The sequence below is a fragment of the Zootoca vivipara genome, chromosome 2 (assembly GCF_963506605.1).
Source record: "Zootoca vivipara chromosome 2, rZooViv1.1, whole genome shotgun sequence".
NCBI lineage: Eukaryota > Metazoa > Chordata > Lepidosauria > Squamata > Lacertidae > Zootoca > Zootoca vivipara.
Window position 1 is genome coordinate 31,667,644 of NC_083277.1, and position 20,829 is coordinate 31,688,472.

Below are 20,829 nucleotides of genomic sequence, written 5' to 3' on the forward strand. Positions count from 1 at the left end.
GTCATCTAGTCAACCCCTGCAATTCAGGTATCTCAGCCAACATTCATACAGCAATTAATGTGGTGTGGAATCTCTGACTCCAGAACCCCACTTCTCATATCTGGTATTTATTGGCTCTCCCCTAGAGAAATATCCTATACACTGGAGCAGGGCAATTGGATCCGGCCAGCAGGCTAGCAGCAGGTCCTGTGGTTCGACAAGTGGGTGCTACTCACCTATCATCTGAGATCAGATGACCCATTTTCTCACACATTCTTTGAAATTAAACCATACTGTGTGTGTGGCACTTTGAACCCCGGATGATCATTGGGGCTTGCAGAGAACCATGCATAGTGTTTTGCAGCCCTGACAACCAGCTGACCATTGGGATTTCAAAGGGTCTCTCAAGAGTCTTGCAGGCACAGATTATCAGCTGGTTATCAGGGCTCTCTGGGAATTGTGCTATGTACAGGGCTTCACAGGTGGTTCTTTGCCAAAGCTCCCTGTTCAGCACTGTTGTGTCCTTACATGCCCTCTACCTGCCATCATATGTGATGCCCAAAGCAGCTTTGAAAGCCAAATAGAGAAGCTTGGTCGTCTAATTAGACTAGCAGGCCTGAGGTTCCTCACCACGACTATATACTAATATGAGTGACTATCCTTATGTAGCCAAAAAAAGAGCACTATTCAACAGGCTTGGAGTGACTTTGCAGAAGTACAATAAATATGTGGTCTGGGGGGCAGTATTCCAGGCAGGGAAACCCAAAAAAATAGCCAAAGGAGGACAGAACCAGTTCAGTGGGCACAGAAGGCTGACTGTTTGGAGAAATGGGAAACCAAGAGCAAAAGAACACAGAGTATCATGGAATATGGCAGTGACTAAGCAGAAGCCCTTCACACTGCAACGTTTTTTTGTAGGCCCCACTGACAGCTCATATAGCACAATTCTGTGCATATTTATTTAGAAGAAAGCCCCGCCAAGTTCAAGCTGAGCCTGTTCCTATATAAGTGTGCATAAGACTGCAGGCTTCAGCTCACAAGACACAGATGGAGGCTTAGTTTGAATATGATAACCTCTAAATATCACAAACAGCTTGCCTGTAGGAGGGATTTGATGGGACCTAAAAGTAGCCGGCTTTTGAGTAATCCAGAACCATCATTTAAAACTCAGATCAGTACCTGGGCGTCAAAGAGCCAAGTCAGAGAAATTCCTTCCTCCCCAGTTGCAAATGAGGAGTTGAGGAAGATCTTACCAGGGCATTTTAAAGGAGTAGTGTGGGAAACTCTGGTTCATTAACTCTCACTCTCTTCTCTAAGTGGCCCACCAAGAGAGATAGTTAGCTGGCCATCCTTTTAAACTCATCATCCATGCTGGTACAACTTCAAAATATACGATGCTGAGCACAACAATTAACACAACCCTGTCACCTTCCTGCATTTCCCAGTTCCGGAAGCTGCTCCTTCAAATGTGATTGTACACGCTATCAACAGTACTCTCGCTAAAGCCATCTGGTCTACCATTCCAAAGGACAGAGTTCGCGGCCACCTCCGGGGCTACAAGGTGATTATGGTTCTTCGCACTACCCTCTCCCTGCCTTACATTCCAGAGGCCTCTTCTAAGGGTTTTGCTTTTGGTAGGCTATGTAAGGGCCCTGGTTGTTGTCCCCTGCCTCAAATGTTCAGTTGGATCTTCCCACTACAGGTCAGCTGGTGGAAAATACGAAGCCGTTTAGATGGAAAAAGCCATCGCCAGGAGAAACGTTTCTTGACATTTAACGCAGACCGAAATGATGGAATGATTCCCGGCCTGGAGCCTTTCAGTGAATACCTCTTAACTGTTTTGGCTTTTAATTCGAAAGGAGCTGGACCAGAAAGCAACACATACAAATTCCAGACCCCCGAGGGAGGTAAATGAGGGAGGGGAGGGGAGGAAAAACAGGTGTCAATGTTCCTAACTGTATTTTCTCTTACTTCAGCTGTGTGTGGTGTGCTAGCTGTTTTCCCCATGTCTGGGTATTCTCGCAGCCAGAACCATGACATTAGCATCTTTCAATTGCTACTTATGTGTTTCTACAACCAGATTTTGTTTATAGTCTGCTTCCTGCACCCAGCTGGACGTGAATGAATGTGGATGAATGATTACCAGCTTTACATAAATAATCACTGCAATTGTGCATTCATTGGGCCTCACACAATTATTACCATTGTGTTTCATGGGAATATGTTTGATGTCATTCTCCTGCCTTGGAAATCTCTTAAGAGCATAATGGGCATGCATCTGTCTGGATGGCCCACGTGAGTAGCTTCAGACAATCAAAATTGCTGCTGGAATGAGTCACACTCTCTCTTTTCACATTTCCTGGCTTTTGCATCTCCATCCAGGGCTTTTGCATCTCCATCCAGGGCTTTTGCATCTCCATCCAGGGGACGTTGCACAAACACACTGCACTGTGGGTATGGTCCTGCAGTCCTTGGGAGTTCATTGTCAATATCTGGGGGCCCCTGTGAGTTTGTGAACTCAATCTCTTGGGTCAAATATGGTACATTAGCTTTTAAAGGATCTATTAGGCTGTGTAAGGGAGGATAGCATACCTAGGGAAAACAAGTCGGCTCTGAAACTTTACTTAATGTGTTTCAAGTGGTGCAGTGTGTTTAATAAAGGAGGGGGCAGAACCAAATGGAAATATACTGTAAGCTTATCCAAGATCAAATGGAATGATCTAGTATGAAGAAAGTTTATAATGTGTTTTTTGGTTGTCTTTTCCAGTACCAGAAAAGCCACACTTCCTAAAGATACTAAACTTAGATAAAGACTCCGTAACATTATCATGGGGACCACCAAAGAAACCAAATGGCATTGTCACTGGATATATTTTGCAGTACCAGATAAGTAAGTACATAAATGGTGTGGTTGGATGTAGAGCTTAATAACAAGCACATTTTGGAGACACACTGTTGTTATCCAGTGCTCAAAAAACAGAGGGGAACCCAAGCTCCTTTGTTTTGCTTCATTCTCGTTAATCCTGGTTTTTTGAAAGCTACAGAGGGAACAGAGCATGGTTTGGTTATAGGTGGGAGGAATCACAAACTAAAGAACTCTGTAGTTTTAAAAAACCCATTCAATAATTTACAGCATTTCAGCACCTTCTATTACATGGAATCTTATATAATATATACAATACCAAAATAATAATAATGACACACACAACTCAGTATCTCAAAGCCAAGCAGTCCAAATATTCCTGAAATAAGTCCATGAGAGAAACCTTCTATGTGTATATTTGTGCTGGTGTGGTCCCAACGGAACTCCGACAATGAGATACCCGGGTTTAAATCTCTGTTTCGTGAATCTTCTCCTGGTCAGCCCCAAAAGGAACTATACAATGGCAATTCAATGCTCCACCAAATGGGTCGGCTCCAACCTTAGAATGGCACTTTGCTGCTTTTTGTAAACTACATACAGAGTTGTTTAGTTTGTGATTCATCTCTCTGTATTTATTGGGCGTACAATTGGGAGGAGTCAGGGAATGGAGCTTGTGAGTTTCATTAAGGACATTCTGGCTTTTCTCCCACAACTCAAGCACCGCTGTTCTGTTTTGGAATAGCTAGAAGGCTGAGGCAATGAAGGGGGGCTTGTGCAAAAATCACATCTGGAGCTATTGCATTTTAAACTGAGCAGAGCTGGCCCTGCCACTAGGCAGAGTGAGTCAACTGAATCAGAAGAAAGGTGACGGCAGCAGTTCCTTCTGAGCCCCACAGCCATTCTTCATTGCTAGATAGCTTCTAAGGCAGTGCTATTTTTCCACATATTTTTGGGTGGTACTCAGAATGAAAACTGCACCGATATTTCCCCTCCCCCCATTTAGGGAAATCAATTGGCATGTCATGAAAGCTATGTCTTTCATAATGTGTCCATAGCGATTTAAGTGCCTGTTTAGCTTAGTGTTCATCAATGTTCATGGATCAGGGACCTGGTCCATGAGGCATGCTTTTAACAAGTCAGTCTGCTTCCAGATGATGGTGTCTGACTGAATACTATTCTTTGATTCTTCTTTTTCCAGTTAATGAAACTGATGACGTTGGGCCCTTGCATGAAATCAATATTACCAACCCATCATCATTCAACTTCAGGCTCTCCAATCTGAGCATCAGTACAAAGTACAAGTTCTATGCAAGAGCCTGTACTGTACAAGGCTGTGGGAAACCAATCACAGAGGAAGCAGTAACAGTAAGCGAAGGCAGTAAGTTACAAATAGAGTGGTGCTGAATTTCCATGCACTTTTTTGCATTGAATTCTGTAGGTATAATGCCAATGACTCCCCCCCCCCCTGCTTTTCACCCAATTCTTGGATACAGTTAACATTTAAGGCTTCAAAGAGCAACAGAGCTCTGAATGCCGTTTAAGGATATGACAACATTGCCATTTTGTTACTGTTTCACCATTACCATTCTGAAATTGCTTCCTGTGATAATTCTTTGAAGAAATGAATTCGCATTTTATTCAATTTGTGAGCCTTCACATTTAGGAAGACCTGGGCTTTAAGGGACTGAATACCTGAATTTTGCATTCAACTGTCTCCTGGAATGAGAGAGAATGGTATCTCAAACATTTAGAGGTGAGGATGAATTCAGTTCCCCTTAAAGGTGAACCCGTCTAATGCACACTTTATGAAACAATATGTGAACTCAAACACAACCATCCTTTGAAATTCATACTTCTCCGAAATTTTTCAGTCAAGAAATGCATACAAAAATGCAAATACTGGGAGATGGGATGGGGGTGCGCATTAAATTTTATTATATTGGTGAAATTAAGAGACAGCAGTGCATTATATTAGGGGAAAATGGTTTCCTGAAATGTGAATATTAAGGGGGAAAGTACACAGGAAAATGTGTGTATTAGAAGGAATTCACATTAAAATAATGATGAATTTTCATGAGGTCCCTTTTTTAAAAAAATCGCAAAGTGATGTGGAAATGTGGAGAACTGAAGACTTGAAAAATGGGATACTGTGAGAAACCACAGTTGTCGGATTTGCCTATATGTATGCAGTATGAAGCAATTCCAGGCTGAACAACTGGAGGGCAGTCTAAACATTCAATTAATCAATGGACATTAGCAAACTTCATAAATTTGTTCCTAGTTAGCTCAATGCTGAATTCAAAGAGCTAACGTGCACCACCTAACTTTGGGTCAGACTGAAGCCACCAGGTATAAACTTGTGACTTGTATAATACAATGCTTGCTGCCGGCAGACCACTACTTTTACCACAGATGTGTCCCAGAGTAAAAAAAATAAAAATCAGTTTTGAATTATTCAATCACCCCTTCAATGGTAATATTCAGTGGTTCACTTGCTGATCTGATACCCCCCTGCTAATACAATTACCCGTCTCACTCATCTAAGAAAAACAATCAGAAGAACGGCTTGACCAGTTCACAACTCCAGTCCTGTTACTGAAAACCAACTAGATATTAATTGGTACAATTAAGTGAGATTGGCACACCAATTTGCCAAAGGGAATGAGATAAGAAGAAGATGCCCAAGCTTATCAGTGTGGATAATATGCAATAGCAGTGTTGACAGGGAAAAGTCAAATATTTTCTTGCACTTTCTTGCATTTAATAGACTCTGACTTGCAAGTGGCACAACCCATTTAGACTACAAATCAAGTCTATGGGACTCTCCCCAAGGTTCCTCATGTTAAGATAAAATAAACATACAGCATGAATGGTTTCTTTGAATGTCTGGTCAAATATACTCCACCCCCTTTTACAAATGGTTTTGTCTGTGCCTGCCAGCCAGACCTGGCATGTGAGGATCCTTACTCTACAATATTAAGTCCCACTGAAGTCAGCAGGACATATTGCTGAGTAGACCTGCATAGGAATGCACAATTAGTGTCTTCCACTTTGCATGCTTGAGACATCTGAGCTATTTGTTCTGCAGGTCAGTTCTGCAACCTCATCAATAGTTTGTCAACTTTCCAGACTAGGGACCCACCTGCTCACAGCTCCTCGGTCTTATCAGAATTCACCTTCAGCTTATTGGCCCTCACCCAGCCCTCCACTGTGTCCAGGCACTGATTCAAGACTGGTTCCTAAGGCACCTAGGGCCACCCATAACATCAAGCAAGCAAGGAGGTTGGCACTCTCAACCTAGTAGGGCTGCACCTTTGTGTGTCACAGTGTACTCCTTTAAACTTGCTGTCCTTGACCTTGCTCAGTGTCTTGGTACTACATCTCTCCTCTTCCTCCCAAGTAATGCAGATTAATCTAGCCTGTGAGGCAGTTGGGATCTGGGAGTGGGGATGAATTCAAAACCCATCTCTCTTCCCCCTCAATGACAGCTTAATTGTTTCCTTTCAGGGGATCTGCAGCAGGTCTCCTAAATCCTATGGTCCCTTTAGTTCATAGAGAATGCTAGGAGTGGAAGAAATACGACTTAACAGTGTTTTGTTTTTGTTTTTGTCATGTAGGCAGATTCAGGTAGTCAGAACTTCCTCTACGTGATGTACACAGTCTGTCCCTAGAGACGCAATTGCGTGGAGGTCTTAAATTGTTATTTGGGACAAACACAGTGGCAATTTTCATGATCATGGCAACACCTATTTCTAATGCTGCAATCACAGCAATTGTTTCTGGGTAGATGCAGCTGTGTCTGTGAATGGCTCAGATCATATACTATATTCATAGCAGTGATGTATCTGCTAAGAGAGCTTGTATGGAGAAAGTTCTGAATGCCTGAAGCAACTATCAAAAGCTATCTTTTGTTCAGAATGAGATATCCCAGAGTTAGCCAGGAGGTAGTTCTACTTGCACAGCAGATCACTACGGTTTTAATAGACATTCTTTAGAGGCAAATTTCACCAAGACTGCCTTAACTTTCCATTTGTCATGTGAAGTTGTTGATCAGAGACCAGCTGTCCAACATTTTGTGATAAGTGTGTTGAATAGCAGCCACATATACTATGGGGAAAATTGTATAATAGCTCATCTTTGGGGAAGGTTTAGCTCATTTTCCCTACAGTATCATAAGTTCTCATAAATCTCCAAACCCGAGAGAAATCTTCTGAAATTGCAGTCAGGTGTTTAAGGTTCATGTGCTTCCCTTGGTACAGCAGAAAAATGAGGAATGGTGTTGGCTGGTTTATTTTATTATTGCTTCTATATTTCTGTATATTAAAAATACATTTAAGCTGGCCGCTTTTGGTTTTCTAAAGCAAATGCCTATAGCTCAGTGACCTTTCAATTTATTGACCATAAATATGTCCTTACCAATTTTTTTTGCTTTTTATTTTTCAGGTTTCTCCATTTCTTTTCCTGTTCTAGCTACAAATGCCTACCCAATTATCAATTATTTCTCTTGTGATAGGCATTGTGTGCCTATCGTATAATGAATAACTCACTTATTTGGGAGGGTATAGATGCTCAGATCTTCCTCAGTGGACTTCTGCATTAACCAGATCTTAAGACCTCCCAGAGAACAAGTGGTTGAATCTCAGTACAGTCATACCTTGGTTTAAGTACGCTTCGGTTTGAGTACTTTCAGTTTAAGTACTCCGCGGACCCGTCTGGAACGGATTACAGTGGTACCTCAACATCCGAATGACTCAACTTACGAAGGTTTCGACTTACAAAGTCAACAACCCCGGAAGTCTTTTCGGCGTGCACGGTCTGCACATGCGCAGAAGCGCAAAATCGTGCTTCGTGCATGCGCAGAACGGGCGCTTCGACATCCAAAGACCTTGACTTACGAAGAGCACCGTGGAACGGATCGTCTTCATAAGTCAAGGCACCAATGTAATCCACTTTCCATTACTTTCAATGGGAAAGTTCACTTCAAGTTAAGTACGCTTCAGGTTAAGTACAGACTTCCGGAACCAATTGCACTCATACCTCGGGTGAAGTACGCTTCAGGTTGAGTACTCCGTAGAACCGTCTGGAACGGATTAATCCACTTTCCATTACTTTAGGAAAGTTTGCTTCAGGTTAAGTACGCTTCAGTTTAAGTACTCCACGGACCTGTCTGGAATGGATTAATCCACTTTCCATTAATTTCAATGGGAAAGTTCGCTTCAGATTAAGTACGCTTCAGGTTAAATTCAGACTTCCGGAACCAATTGTGTACTTAAACCGAGGTACCATTGTATAGAAGTCTTCTGGAGGGCAATCCTGAAATCTGGCAAATTACCTGAATGTTTGGTAGATGTCTTTAAGATTCAAGGCTTCCCTGGCATCCAATCTCATAACATCCACTGCCCTTTTCCTCTCGGATGGATAGGGGGGAGATACACTATCCATTTCAGCCCTTTCATGCCTACTTCAGACAGTTGAAGTCCAAAATGTCTCTTTAAAAATCCCCTTCCCCGATCAGACAGCTGGTGAATTCACAGTTCATCATGATTTGTAGGCCAGGAAGCCAGCAAGGCTTCAGTTACTCGCTGTGGAAACGACGCCCCAGAAGCAGTGCCGGATTTATGTATAAGCTAAACAAGCTATAGCTTACGGCCCACTCTCTTTTTTGGGGGGGGGGGACACCTGGATGTACATTTCCAAAATATAAGATAAAAATAAAATAAAACCCTACATACAGCAACAGTGTATTGTGTTGTGTAGGCTCCTATGATGTAATGGGCTAGCCTGCTCCCTAAAATATCACTGGTTTGCTCATTTCTATATCAATTACTTTGATAAAATACACATTGTGTTATGTGCAAACGGCTTTAGATACCTGTTAGGTCCATAAATTACCATATAGTATATACTCAACACAAAAAAACAGCGACAATTTGTTGTTGACAAAGGACAGCTGGACATATAGAGGGCCCCATTACCTTCAGTAGCTTAGGGCCTCATCAGACCTAAATCCGGCCCTGCCCAGAAGTTTTTTAAGTACAGAATTTGCAATGGAGAACTCTCTTCTACAACCATAAGGATATTGACCAGTGGCTACCGTCTAGAAGATCATAAGTGCCACAGCTAAATAATGGAATGGCAGGTTCTGATCTTAGAAAAGAGACATGTGATCCTTTTGATTTTCCCTTGGCTCCTTTGCATAGTGATGCCCATGCACTGCTGTCTTTTAGATCACCGCCTTAACCACTGATTTATTACTATCATGATAAAATTTGCATCCTGCAACAAATATCTCCGAAAGGTCACATATCCAAATAGAATGTGGGTGTAAAATTACCACCATACTTATTATACCAACTGGAGTACCCTTGCTACTTTTCCTTTCAGTTTTTAATCTCACAGAGCTGACATTATCAAGTCTTTTGCATCATTCAGTATGACAGAAATTGACACAACAGAGTTTATTTTTTGCCTTGTTGCCTTTTAGACAGCATTTCTATTAAGTGGACCATTTAGCGTTTGAGTTTGTGGGGGGGGGCATAATTAAAATATGACTTGTAATGACCTGCTGCTTAATTTGTGGTTTGATTAGAAAATGTAGTTTCAACTTCGCAAAATTCATTTAGCAAAATCTACTCTGCTAGATAGTTTTAATTATGCTAAAGCCCTTCTCATCAAATTTTGGTTAATGTGCTGATCAACATGTTCACTCTCTCTGTGGTGGTATAATAATTAAAGTAGTGATTGTGATTGATGGATTGTTGTCTTGGAGAAACGTATCATATTCTGCTCTCTTTGACTATGCCCACAGTGTTCGTAATCTTTTCTTTTTTCCTTCAGTTGTCTTCTGAGTGTTAATCTCTCAAAGCTTCTGTTTGCTTGCTTTGTAGTTTCAGAACTAATGATCATAACTTCAGCACCAGACGGGCAGATTGTCCAAGAGTTTCCAAGCTCCATATTATGTGACTTAATAACCACCAAATATCTTGTTCATAGTGGGACCCAGAATGTTAAAATACATGCAGTGAATTAAGCCCCTGAACCCCTTGTTTAGAAAAAGTGCAAAAGAATCAGCGCTATCTAATTTATTTTATATACTGCTACATATTCACAAAATATATGAGAGCAATTTACAACAGCAGCTTATAAAACCATGCAGTAAGAACCACATTAAAAAATAAGAAGTTTAAGAAGTTAGTTGGGTTCAGATTGCTGGGAATGTATTGAGGTTGCCTTGGGCAAGTCAACACTTCTTGGCTCATTTTAAATAGGATTACATCTCTGTTTGGGACCAACTTCTCACATCTAATCCTTGATTGATAAATAAATAAAATAATCTAAGTCATTATGCCACTACCTAATTAAAGTACATCTCAAGGTTGCTGCTGGGAATTGAAGGAACCACATAGAAACATTTGCAACTTTCTGACAGTTCATATTCTGTCATATTGAAAGTAGAGATAGGTCAACACATTAAAAAAAAGTCTTGTGGATCAATTCTTTTAGTTATCCTATTTCACATTCAAAGTATTATGTATTTTAATAGATTTTTATTAATGAGCACATGGCCATGTTCAGCTTAAGGTTAGTAATGATTGTCGCTTTTTAAAGAGCAACAAACCAGGATCTCTATTTTGCACATAATGGGAAGCCAAGTCTTCTTGGTTTGTGTATCTAACTCACACAAGTGGAAGAAAAATAAAAAAAATCCTTCAGTAGCACCTTAAAGACCAACTAAGTTTATATTTTGGTATGAGCTTTCGTGTGCATGCACACTTCTTCAGATACAGTGGAAGAGTGAGAATAGAATGATCAAAGAGTGTGCACGTATACACTGCTTGTTCGCAGTAAACTAGGAAGTCTCATTACATACCAATCTGGCCCATACCTTCTTGTTGATCATAAGATGAATTGAATCTGACCAAATAGCCCTATTCCACTGACATTTAAACCTGAAACTCAATGGAATTTAATTTAAATCAATAAGACAAAACTCACTTTTCATGCAAGGAATTCATACTGAATTCATACCTTAGGCTGCGTATTAGCTCAGGCATAGGCAAACTCCATATGTTTTGTGACTACAACTCCCATCATCCCTAGCTAACAGGACCAGTGGTCAGGGGTGATGGGAGTTGTAGTCCCAAAACATCTGGAGGGCTGAGTTTGCCTATGCCTGTATTAGGTAGATTCTGTTTATACTGTTTTGTGATGCTCAGAAACAAAGCTTAACGAGAACAGAGCAGTTAGAAGCAGATGTTAGGGGAAATTTTTTCCAGCGTTTCTTAACAGATATAGATTTAAATATAAATGCTATCATATGAAAGTGATTTATGTGATACTAAAATTATTTTTATTTATGTGAATATAAAGATTACCTAGAAATAGAAAAGTATAATTATATTTCTAATACTGACATTTATATTCAGTGTTGTTCTCCAGAATACTCCAGAAAACCTGCTTGTTTAGGTTATTAGGAGTTTTGCCTTATAACCTAAACAAGCAGGTCTTGTTCAAAATTTTAATCAATATGTTATCTAAGATAGATGTAAACCTCATCAGGTTATATACTGTTAGTGCTGACTTCTGCTCCATATGTTTTGTGTTACATCGTACATTGCAATATACACAATGTATTTCTTTTAATTTGAATCCTAAACAATCCCCAAGGGAAACACTGATGATGTTCACATAATCACTTACCTAATCCTTGGAAGGGAATAGCTAAACATGTTCATATTTACCTGTATTGATTTTGTAACTGTGCCTTCCAAGGCCCTAACCCAATTCACATATTTTACTTAACTCTGTACATTTCGTAGGTAAAGCTGTCGGGAAGATTTCTGAAGCAGTAAATCCCACCCCAAAGACTCAGCCTCTTGAGGCACTTGAGCCTGAAACTGCACACACAGTTCGACTAGTAACTAAGAATTGGGTTGATAATAATAGCATTTCTGCAGATGTAATAGACGCAAGGGGGAGAGGTGAGAATTTTCTAAGGCCTCTAATATGGCCATTATTTTTGTAAAGCAAAGTTTAGCAATATAATTGCAAGTTGCTTCAGATAGCGAGCCTTATATAAACACATTTGGAGAATACAGACCCACTGCCAACAATCTCATTGAGATTTCTACCATCGACTTCAACAGAAGCAATGCTCACTCAACTCACCATTCTCAAGCCACTCTCTGTTGAGGAATTTCAGGCCGGGCCTTGGCCATAAAGGCTTCTGCTGATGGAACCAGAGATCAAGCAGTGAGTCAGTTCCATTTGTGAGCTGCTTCCTTCTTCAGGAGAACCTTGAGTCATGAGGTCCATCCCAAGCAGGCAGCTGTATGAGCCAGTGTGGTGTAGTGGTTAAGAGTGGTAGACTCGTAATCTGGGGAACCGGGTTCGTGTCTCCGCTCCTCCACATGCAGCTGCTGGGTGACCTTCGGCTAGTCACACTTCTTTGAAGTCTCTCAGCCCCACCTACCTCACAGGGTGTCTGTTGTGGGGGAGGAGGCTCTCTTTTCTGCAGCCACTCTCGGAAAGTCTCCAGTATGGGCAGCAAGCTGAGTTTCACCCCGCCAATGGAACCACTCTTCTGTCCAGTTCAAACACCATTCAGTTAGCCTTATGCAGAGGTTAAGGGTACTCTCCCTGCTTTTGTAGCTTTCCCTAAGCTCGATCTCCCATAAAACTCACTTGTACCAGTGTAGGTGAGTCTGGCACTGGCCGATTTCCATTTGTACTCCAGAGTGAGTGGCTTGAGAATTACAGTCTAGATTTAAAATGCAGCTCCGCACATTGCATTCCCAATGAGGGTGAAAGTGAAATGATTTTTAAAATGTTGAGTGTGTATTATCTACAGACTTTAGCTGCTATGCCCAGTCCCCAGCGGGTAGGTCTCTTACTCCTTGCATCTTAAATGCAGCTAGCTAAGCACTTGCATGTGTTCTGTATACTTTTTAACTCTGTCTCTATTTCAAAAACTGCTTTTGCATGACAGGCTTACCTAAGATCTGTATTGGCTTTCCTATTTGGCATGAATCTCTTTAATCAAAATTTTGCTGGAATTGTCATTCCAGAGATCAGTTGTGTGTGCTGCAAACTATTTCTTTGCCTTTAATATAAATGTTGATCCTCAATTCTGTCCCACTTGGAATGATGGAATCCGTTCCTCTATAGCAAAAAAGGTGTTTCATGCAGAATCAGTTTTAAAATGCTTCATTTAAGTTACTGTAAATTAGAATATAATGATTTGGATATTCTTCTTTTCTGATGCACTTACCCCCCCCCCCATTTCTCTCATTTGAAGCATCCATTGGGATTTATGAAAGAATCTCTACGCAAGGCTGGTTTATTGGACTGATGGGTGCCATTGCTCTTCTGACTTTATTGTTGCTCACAGTCTGCTTTGTTAAAAGGAACAAAGGAGGGAAATACTCAGGTAAACCACGATTGTGCTCTCCAAACTGAATGCACATCCTCTAACTCATGCTCAAACCATTGTTAGACTGCCACAAGCTTCATGATCCCCTCCAAGAAATGGTGCTCTATGGGTCAATTCCAGCCATTGAGGGGCCTTGCAGAAGGGGCCTTCCTCTCTATTGTCCCATCTCCTTATCCCAATGTAAGGCTTCCAAAGGGGGTTTGTGAGAGGAATCAACCACAGCTTGTAGTTGGTGCCAAATTTGAAAGTGCTCCATTCAAGCCCAGTTTGCTGGGGAAGGCTCCAGCTTCTTCCTCTGCAGCCACATCACTACCTGCTCACAATGTCACATATGAGCAGAGGTTAATTGAGCAAATGGAATTTGCAGAGAACAACTGAGAAAGTCTTATCTCTCTTTCTGTACAGTGAAAGAAAAAGAAGATTTGCATCCGGATCCCGAAGGCCAATCCATAAAAGATGAAATCTTTGGTGAATATAGGTTAGTGTGTGCTTATAGCTCTTTGCATTGAACTATCAATTGGAATGTCTTTTAATAAAAACAACACAAGCAATCATTTTTTCAGAGGAAATCTCGTGAGATCCTACATTGACATGAAATGCATCTAAAATACTGAAGTTCACACACATTTTGATGAAGGAAAATGGCTGGTGGAATGGTTCTTCAATGTGAATTGTTTCTTGTCTAGATCTTAACCACATATTAAAGGTGGTTTTATTTCCAGATTGGGCATTTATTGTTGGTGGCAAGGAAAAAATAGGTATAGAAGGAGGATTTCCTGGATGCCAAGATCCAGGTTTGGGAGAAGAACTCTTTGGTAAGAGAACCCCAGCAGAGATTTAAAATCGTAACACATGTAGCAAGGTGAAACTTAGAAATACAGGCTGTTAGACCTTTAAAATGTGTCATTATGAGTTCCAAAACTTTCTTCTTCCCCTAGCATAGAAAAGACCACACCTTTGGTAAGTTAAAAATTGTTTACTTACAAAGTCTCCAAAGGTCAGGTTCATGCATTTTTCCATACATCAGTTAGAAAACATAGGCAGTCAAACTTGGCTTAGTTACAGTGGTGAAAGTTCCTAAATTATTGGTATAAGAACACAAGAGTGGCTTGTAAAATCCATGTAGTCTGAGCTTCACACACTGAGCTTCTTGGGTATCTGAAGGGTTACAATAGGCTTGACTGCCCTCCTCCCAAGCTGAGGGGGAGTGACCTAGTTAAGCCTGGCAGGACAGCATTCTGTATGACATTAACCCCTTCATGCATTGATTAGACTTAAGCATGTTGATTATATGAGGCTGGTTATCCCACATTTATCTCGTAGGCAGGTCTTGTTGCTATTATACAATGACTCTGGTGCATAGGGTTCTACAAAACTGCTTAGTTGTTATCTTTAAGCTGGAGAAACTCGCTACATATGCAGTGCAGATTTCCCGTTGTGCACATGGACAATCCCTTCCATAACAGAAACAAATGAATGGAGCCCTCTGTTTGAAATTTGCCACACTGTTGTGAGCAACGCAAGTTATTATACATATTAAAATGTATGTCAACTGTATGTAATGACTGTTTCCTGATCCAGCAAACCAGCTGTTCCTCATGGTGAATTTAAAAGTTTTCTGACTAAATCTAAATGATCCACATAAGGTACAAAACCACATAATATACCATTTACAAGTTCTGCATAATTCCTTGTATATTTAATTTTTAATGCTTTCTTAATGGGACAGATAATTAGAAAGGTAAGCAAGTCATGTAGGTGGTATCTTTCAGTCCCCAGGTAAAGTATCAGGTTCACCTCCATGCCTTGATTATCCCTCCAACATTGGTATCATCTTCCCTTTCCTTGGTTTCTGCTCAAAGGTAGATGTATCAGACTATCTCCTTACCTTCCTATTTATTCCTTCTTCCCTTCTCTTCCTACTTTCTGCATAGAAATTGCTCCTCTGATTCAACATATTGGCACCAATTTGGGTGATCTAAGAATCTTTATTACCTTGTTGTAACTTGAAAGTAAATAATGTTATATAGACAAGAGTGTAGTGAAAGGATATCTGTAACCCAGGAACTTGTGTCAATGAAAAAAAATAAAACCACGCATGTGAAACATTCAATCATATAGATCAGGAATGGGAAATCTGTGATCCCCCAGATATTGTTGGACTCCAGCTTCCATGAGCGCTAGCTAGCATGGCCAAAAGTCAGGGATGATGGGAGTTGTAATCCCACAACATCTGGAAGGCCATCAGTTCCCTGATCGATTGTTTTCCTCAAGAAGCTTCCATGGTTCACAAAGTTATTAAAATAAGCAGATTTAAAATGTAACTAGATTATGCTGGACCCTATTAATAACTATCTAATTTCCTTTTTACTTGGATGAACCAGCAGCTTCCAAAACTAAGCTATAATTAGAGTTGTGCCAAAATCTGTCCTCTGGTTTTTTGCTTTTTGCATTCTTCCCCCATGAAGGAGACTTATTTGTTTTTCTTCCCCTTTGTCAGGACACTTTAGAATTTCCTTGCATTTCTGTATCATGGTGTGGTGGTTGAGGGTGGAGTCTTTGTTTTCCATCCCAGAAAACATTTCCTTAGCATTCTGCAGCCACCCCAGCTGCTCATACTTCCTGATGTGAAAAAGCCACATGGGCAGAGCGCTTGGCTATCGAGCTCCTAAGTTTGCTGTGCTGGCTGATTTTGTTTTTGTTTTTTTTAGTTCTTCTCTTTCTTTCCCTTTCTCAAAAGCACTTTCTGCCCTGATTTCTTTAAAAGTAAAAAGACTTCAAGGTTAAAGAACAATCATGGACACTATCTCCCCTCCTTCCAGTTAAAGTCATCATGGGATTTTTCAGGAAGTGCAAGCACTTAGGAAGGTTGCAGGATGCAGAACACAGGAGACATGATTTGCAGAAAGAAAGAAATGATGCTCAGAAAACCCCTTGGCCATCTCGGAAGAGACAAACTAAAATTGACAGTGTTCTTGCTCCGAATAGTTTTCCCAATTGCTCTTTTCCCTTGATGTGGCTATGTGGAAAATGCCTGTTTGTGCTTCTCATCCATGCTTCTCCTTTTCTAGTGACAGCGATGAAAAGCCACTCAAAGGGAGCCTGCGGTCTCTCAACATGGACATCAAAACTGCAGAAAGCGCTGACAGTTTGGTGGATTATGGAGACGGGGACCACAGAATGTTCAACGAAGATGGCTCCTTTATTGGAGCTTACACGGGCTGCAAGGAAAAAGCATCGGTTGAAAGCATCGGCAGCTCTACAGCAACCTTCCCTCTCCATGCATAAGATGTTAGCATGAATAATCCATTTCAGATCACCATATTTATCGTTTACTAGCCATCAAATATCATACAGGTCAGACGTAGGCTGCAGGAAAGTTCAAGACCTTGACATCCGGCCTATGTAGAAATAGGTGGTTGACTTCAAAAGCTGGTTTTTGAGACTCTTCTTCCTCAAGGCACGGTTGTTTTCAGTTAGTTAAAATGTGACTCAGACCTACAGTTTGGTAAGATATATGCCACTCAGTCTGACCAAAACCAAGGCTACTTCAGTGTTATATATGTATATAGGGATCTGGTGTCCTCCATGTTTCTTACGACCCGGTCCTTTAGATATGTGTGGCTGCAACGACACTCAAACAGCTTACACTAAAATGTTTACTATGGTGTCTTTGGTTTCGATGGTGGGTCATAGGAGTCCTCCTGCACTGCCTCTCAGATGCAATCGCATTTTAAAAAGTGACCACCAATTACTGGATGCTTAGGATTGTGCTGGCATGACTCACCCTGGGTTGGCCAATGTCAGGTAGGATGCTATCTGACCAAATCATTGCCAGCCCTGCCTCTGCTAAACCCACCTGGTGCTCAGTTCTCTGCTACACAGCAACACTATGTTATGCCATGCCATGCCATGCCAGTGTGTTGCATCTGCCAATGGTGTGCTAACACTGACCCACAGTAGCAGTGTGGCATCTTGTATCCAGAACAACCCCAGTGCAATGTACTCTACTACTCACCCACTCAATTCCGAATGTTTGTTGCCACACTATAGCTAAAAGGTTTGGACCTTAAACTAGAACTTCCTTTGTTTCTCATTTCCTTTGCATAAACATTTCAAAGCCTGTTTTCTAATACTATCAGAACTTACAGGGATCAGACTCCAGGCAGAGAAATCAACAGTTACTTATAGTAAAGTCCGAGAGAGAGAGAGAGAGAGAGAGAGAGAGAGAGAGAGAGAGAATTTTAAATGAATGCATTCCAAATGCTACATTATTTAATGTCCTAAAGGCAACTTCCCCAATGATTATGGAATTTGTATTCTGTGTTGATGGCAGAGGCTTAGAAATGCAGCATGGTCTACCTTCTGCCAAACTTCCTGAAACATTGGATTAAAAGTTTTTCTCCTCTTTTCGACCACTAGCTGGTGCTCTTTCTTTATGAATTCAGCTGCAACAGCTTTCTTCTGGCTGGGGAAAGCACAGGTCTGATTTAGAGCAATTGAGTTCCCTTCAGTTCAGGGGGGGGGGGTAATAGGTTCTCCCGCTGCTTAGCACCCCTTTTAAGCAAAGTGCTGCCTTTTGAAGCAAACTGGGTTTATCAGTACCCTATCTGTATATTTGTACACCCACACACCTTTTTGTACATATTCTGTTTATATTGTTGGAATGGGGGCAAGACACATTTTTTTTGTTGTTCTGGGGTATTTTTGCAGCAAAACACAATGGTTTCTGGGACCATGGAGATGAGGAACAACTGGGTTTCTCTTGTCAAGTCCAGTTTTATATGAATGAGGTCCATTTTCCATACAAAACATGTTGAGAAGCATTTCTGCTGTACTCAATTTCCCCCCTCCTGTTCCATCCACACACACACACACACACACACACACACACACAGATATATATATTCAAAATCCCCCAGCCATGAATATTTAAAAATTCATTGCAGGCACAGCTTATGTGCTACTGAATCAAAGGAAATGTCATTACTGAAAAAAGTCTTTTATATATTATTATTATTTAGTCCCAGCAGAGTTGTTGTTTTTTTGGGGGGTGGGAGGGCTTGTAGAACAACTGTTACCCAGTAATATAATTATTCCAGTGAGTTTCATGCACACGTGGTCAGGTTAATGACAATGATATTGGAGGCTGCTGCATGAAAAATTATCCCAGGGTGAGATATCTCAGCATTTTGTGTGAACATATAGTCAGTTTGTTATTCAACCTTTCCCCATATTATTTGGTAAGCATTTACATATACAGACTGATAAATCTGGTGCATGCATTAAAAATAAATAAATTCTGAGCATGTACAAATATTATGCTACTATTGTTCTCTTTTGAGGTGATTATGGAATTTAACAAATAGTGATGGAGAACTGGCTCCACTTACTCCAGGGAGGACTCAGAATCTTCATAGGGCTTCAGTTTAGTGCAAAGGGCATCCCAGTTGACGACACTTCGGTCAGTTACTTTGGGGAGATTATTAGAGCATTTGGTGCCAAGATGACCGAGATACTTTAGGCTCTTATAACAGTTCACACAGGTAGTTCTTCTGACCTGTTCCACAGGTGACAGAGGAGACTGCATCACCAAGATTGGCTGTGTGTTATTCTTTATCAACTGAAAATCTGGCACAGTGTGTGGAAGCTTGTGTCATTCCTTCAGTGGTATTTTGGAAAGTAGTAAAATCTGAACTAGATACACAGATGCACCAATCCCTTCCTTGTGCAAATGCCACAGAGGAAAAATCTGAGCCAAAGTCTCATGTGCCTTCTTTAGGGGGACTGAGGAGCTGGATGGATGCAAAGCATTCTATGCCCTTCAGGGCCCACCGTATGATGTGGAAAATTGCTAGTCCTCAAGGACTCTAAAACGCAAGGCTGACCTCCCAATGTGGATACAAAAATCTGCTGGGGGACACACACGAAAGCCCTGTTAAGGCATTCTGTTACCTGGGAGCAACTTGTTGACCATCACATAACAGCAGTATGTATCAGACTTTTTACAAATGCTTTATGATGCTACGGCAATATCCCTTCTGTTTCCCATTTATCATATGCGTGCTTTTATCTATTCCAATTTTTCCTTCAGAGGGTGTAAACCTTGGTGTCACATCTCAAAGCTAGAAGAAATCATAAAATGCCAAATGAAAGTGCACAATGGAAATGTTTAAAAATTTGCATTAAATTGTTAAATATGTGTTAGCTGAATATCAATGAATAGTGTGAGCTTTTGTTTGTTTGTTTTTTAAAAAGGCTGCCTATTAATATCTTTCCATTGACACGTTCTAAAGACTTCTTTAAAAACAAAACAAAACTCCTGAACATTCCTGAACATTCTCTTGAGCAAAATAAAAAAATTCCTTCAGTAGCACCTTAAAGACCAACTAAGTTTTTATTTTGGTATGAGCTTTCGTGTGCATGCACACTTCTTCAGATGGTATCTGAAGAAGTGTGCATGCACACGAAAGCTCATACCAAAATAAAAACTTAGTTGGTCTTTAAGGTGCTACTGAAGGAATTTTTTTATTTTACTTCGATCCAGACCAACACGGCTACCTACCTGTAACCATTCTCTTGAGCAAGAGAGGGAGGAAGTTGTGAAAACGAAATATTAATGTTTTCCAGTATGAGCTTAATAGTTGAAGCCAGAATACATGCTGTGATTTTAGCAGGGATCTTGTTTCCCCCCACAATAAGTGTAAATTTGAGGTGACAGCAGAGTTTATTTATCATCTTAAAAGCAGAGGTTATGTTGAACCTCTTTCTGCATTCGGAAATATAAAATTCCAGTAATATTAAATATTTGCCACTTGATATGCAGAGCTGATAAATTGACATTGTATACTTAGATTTTCGGAAAGCTTATGTGAAAGGGCTATGCCATACTTGGAAACTTCTTTTCTTCATATGATTCCTGCCCCAAGTCTACAGACTTGGAACTGTCAGGGTAAACCAGATTGTATTCGGCACAGCCTGAAACCGCTAGCAATGATCAAGGCCTCTGGAAAAACATAGTGAGAACTGGTATATAAGCTACAATTGGTCCCAATATCTTACTACGACCACCACCAATCACTATATGACTGAATAACACATTTGCAAAATATAGTTGCCATGCAAAATTAAAATTATATATAAAAAGCATCTCATGGTGATTTAGAATGTGAAATTGGCCTAAGATTACAAAATGATATGGCATTAAGGGTTTCAAATTGTACAAACAATGCAACATAGGAGATAACACATCATAAGCCACTATTTACTGGAAAGGGAGAAATAACTAATTCTTCTTTGTTTCATTATATTTATAAATATTGTATGGAAAGCACTTCAATAATAGAGTAGTTCTAGCAATATCCGTGAGATTATATAGCAGCTGCTTTGAGGATTTTGATTTGTTTCGGAGCTCTTTTCCATAGGATGTGGACCCACCCTATGTTTATAGAAAAAGAGGTGCCAGAACTCTTGTTCCCTTATAATGGTAATGGTGTCCACTTGAGAGGTGGCAGAACTGAGTTCCGGTGAGTTCCAGCTGAAAAAAAAAGAGTCC

At 40.6% G+C, this 20,829-nt stretch overlaps 1 protein-coding gene across 3 annotated transcripts in view; it reads left to right on the forward strand.

Moving 5' to 3' along the window:
* CHL1 (cell adhesion molecule L1 like) overlaps positions 1-18,315 on the forward strand; it is a 199,556-nt gene extending 181,241 nt beyond the window's left edge. For 2 of the 3 annotated variants that reach the window (XM_035106606.2, XM_035106608.2), the window contains 8 exons: positions 1,425-1,540; positions 1,682-1,886; positions 2,747-2,869; positions 4,041-4,220; positions 11,662-11,823; positions 13,140-13,271; positions 13,680-13,752; positions 16,346-18,315. In XM_035106606.2, the coding sequence (XP_034962497.2) occupies positions 1,425-1,540; positions 1,682-1,886; positions 2,747-2,869; positions 4,041-4,220; positions 11,662-11,823; positions 13,140-13,271; positions 13,680-13,752; positions 16,346-16,562 (1,208 nt within the window). In that variant the 3' untranslated portion in view covers positions 16,563-18,315. The remainder of the gene's footprint in view (positions 1-1,424; positions 1,541-1,681; positions 1,887-2,746; positions 2,870-4,040; positions 4,221-11,661; positions 11,824-13,139; positions 13,272-13,679; positions 13,753-16,345) is intronic. The other variant, XM_035106610.2, reaches the window with a different exon arrangement.
* Positions 18,316-20,829: the final 2,514 nt, after the last annotated feature.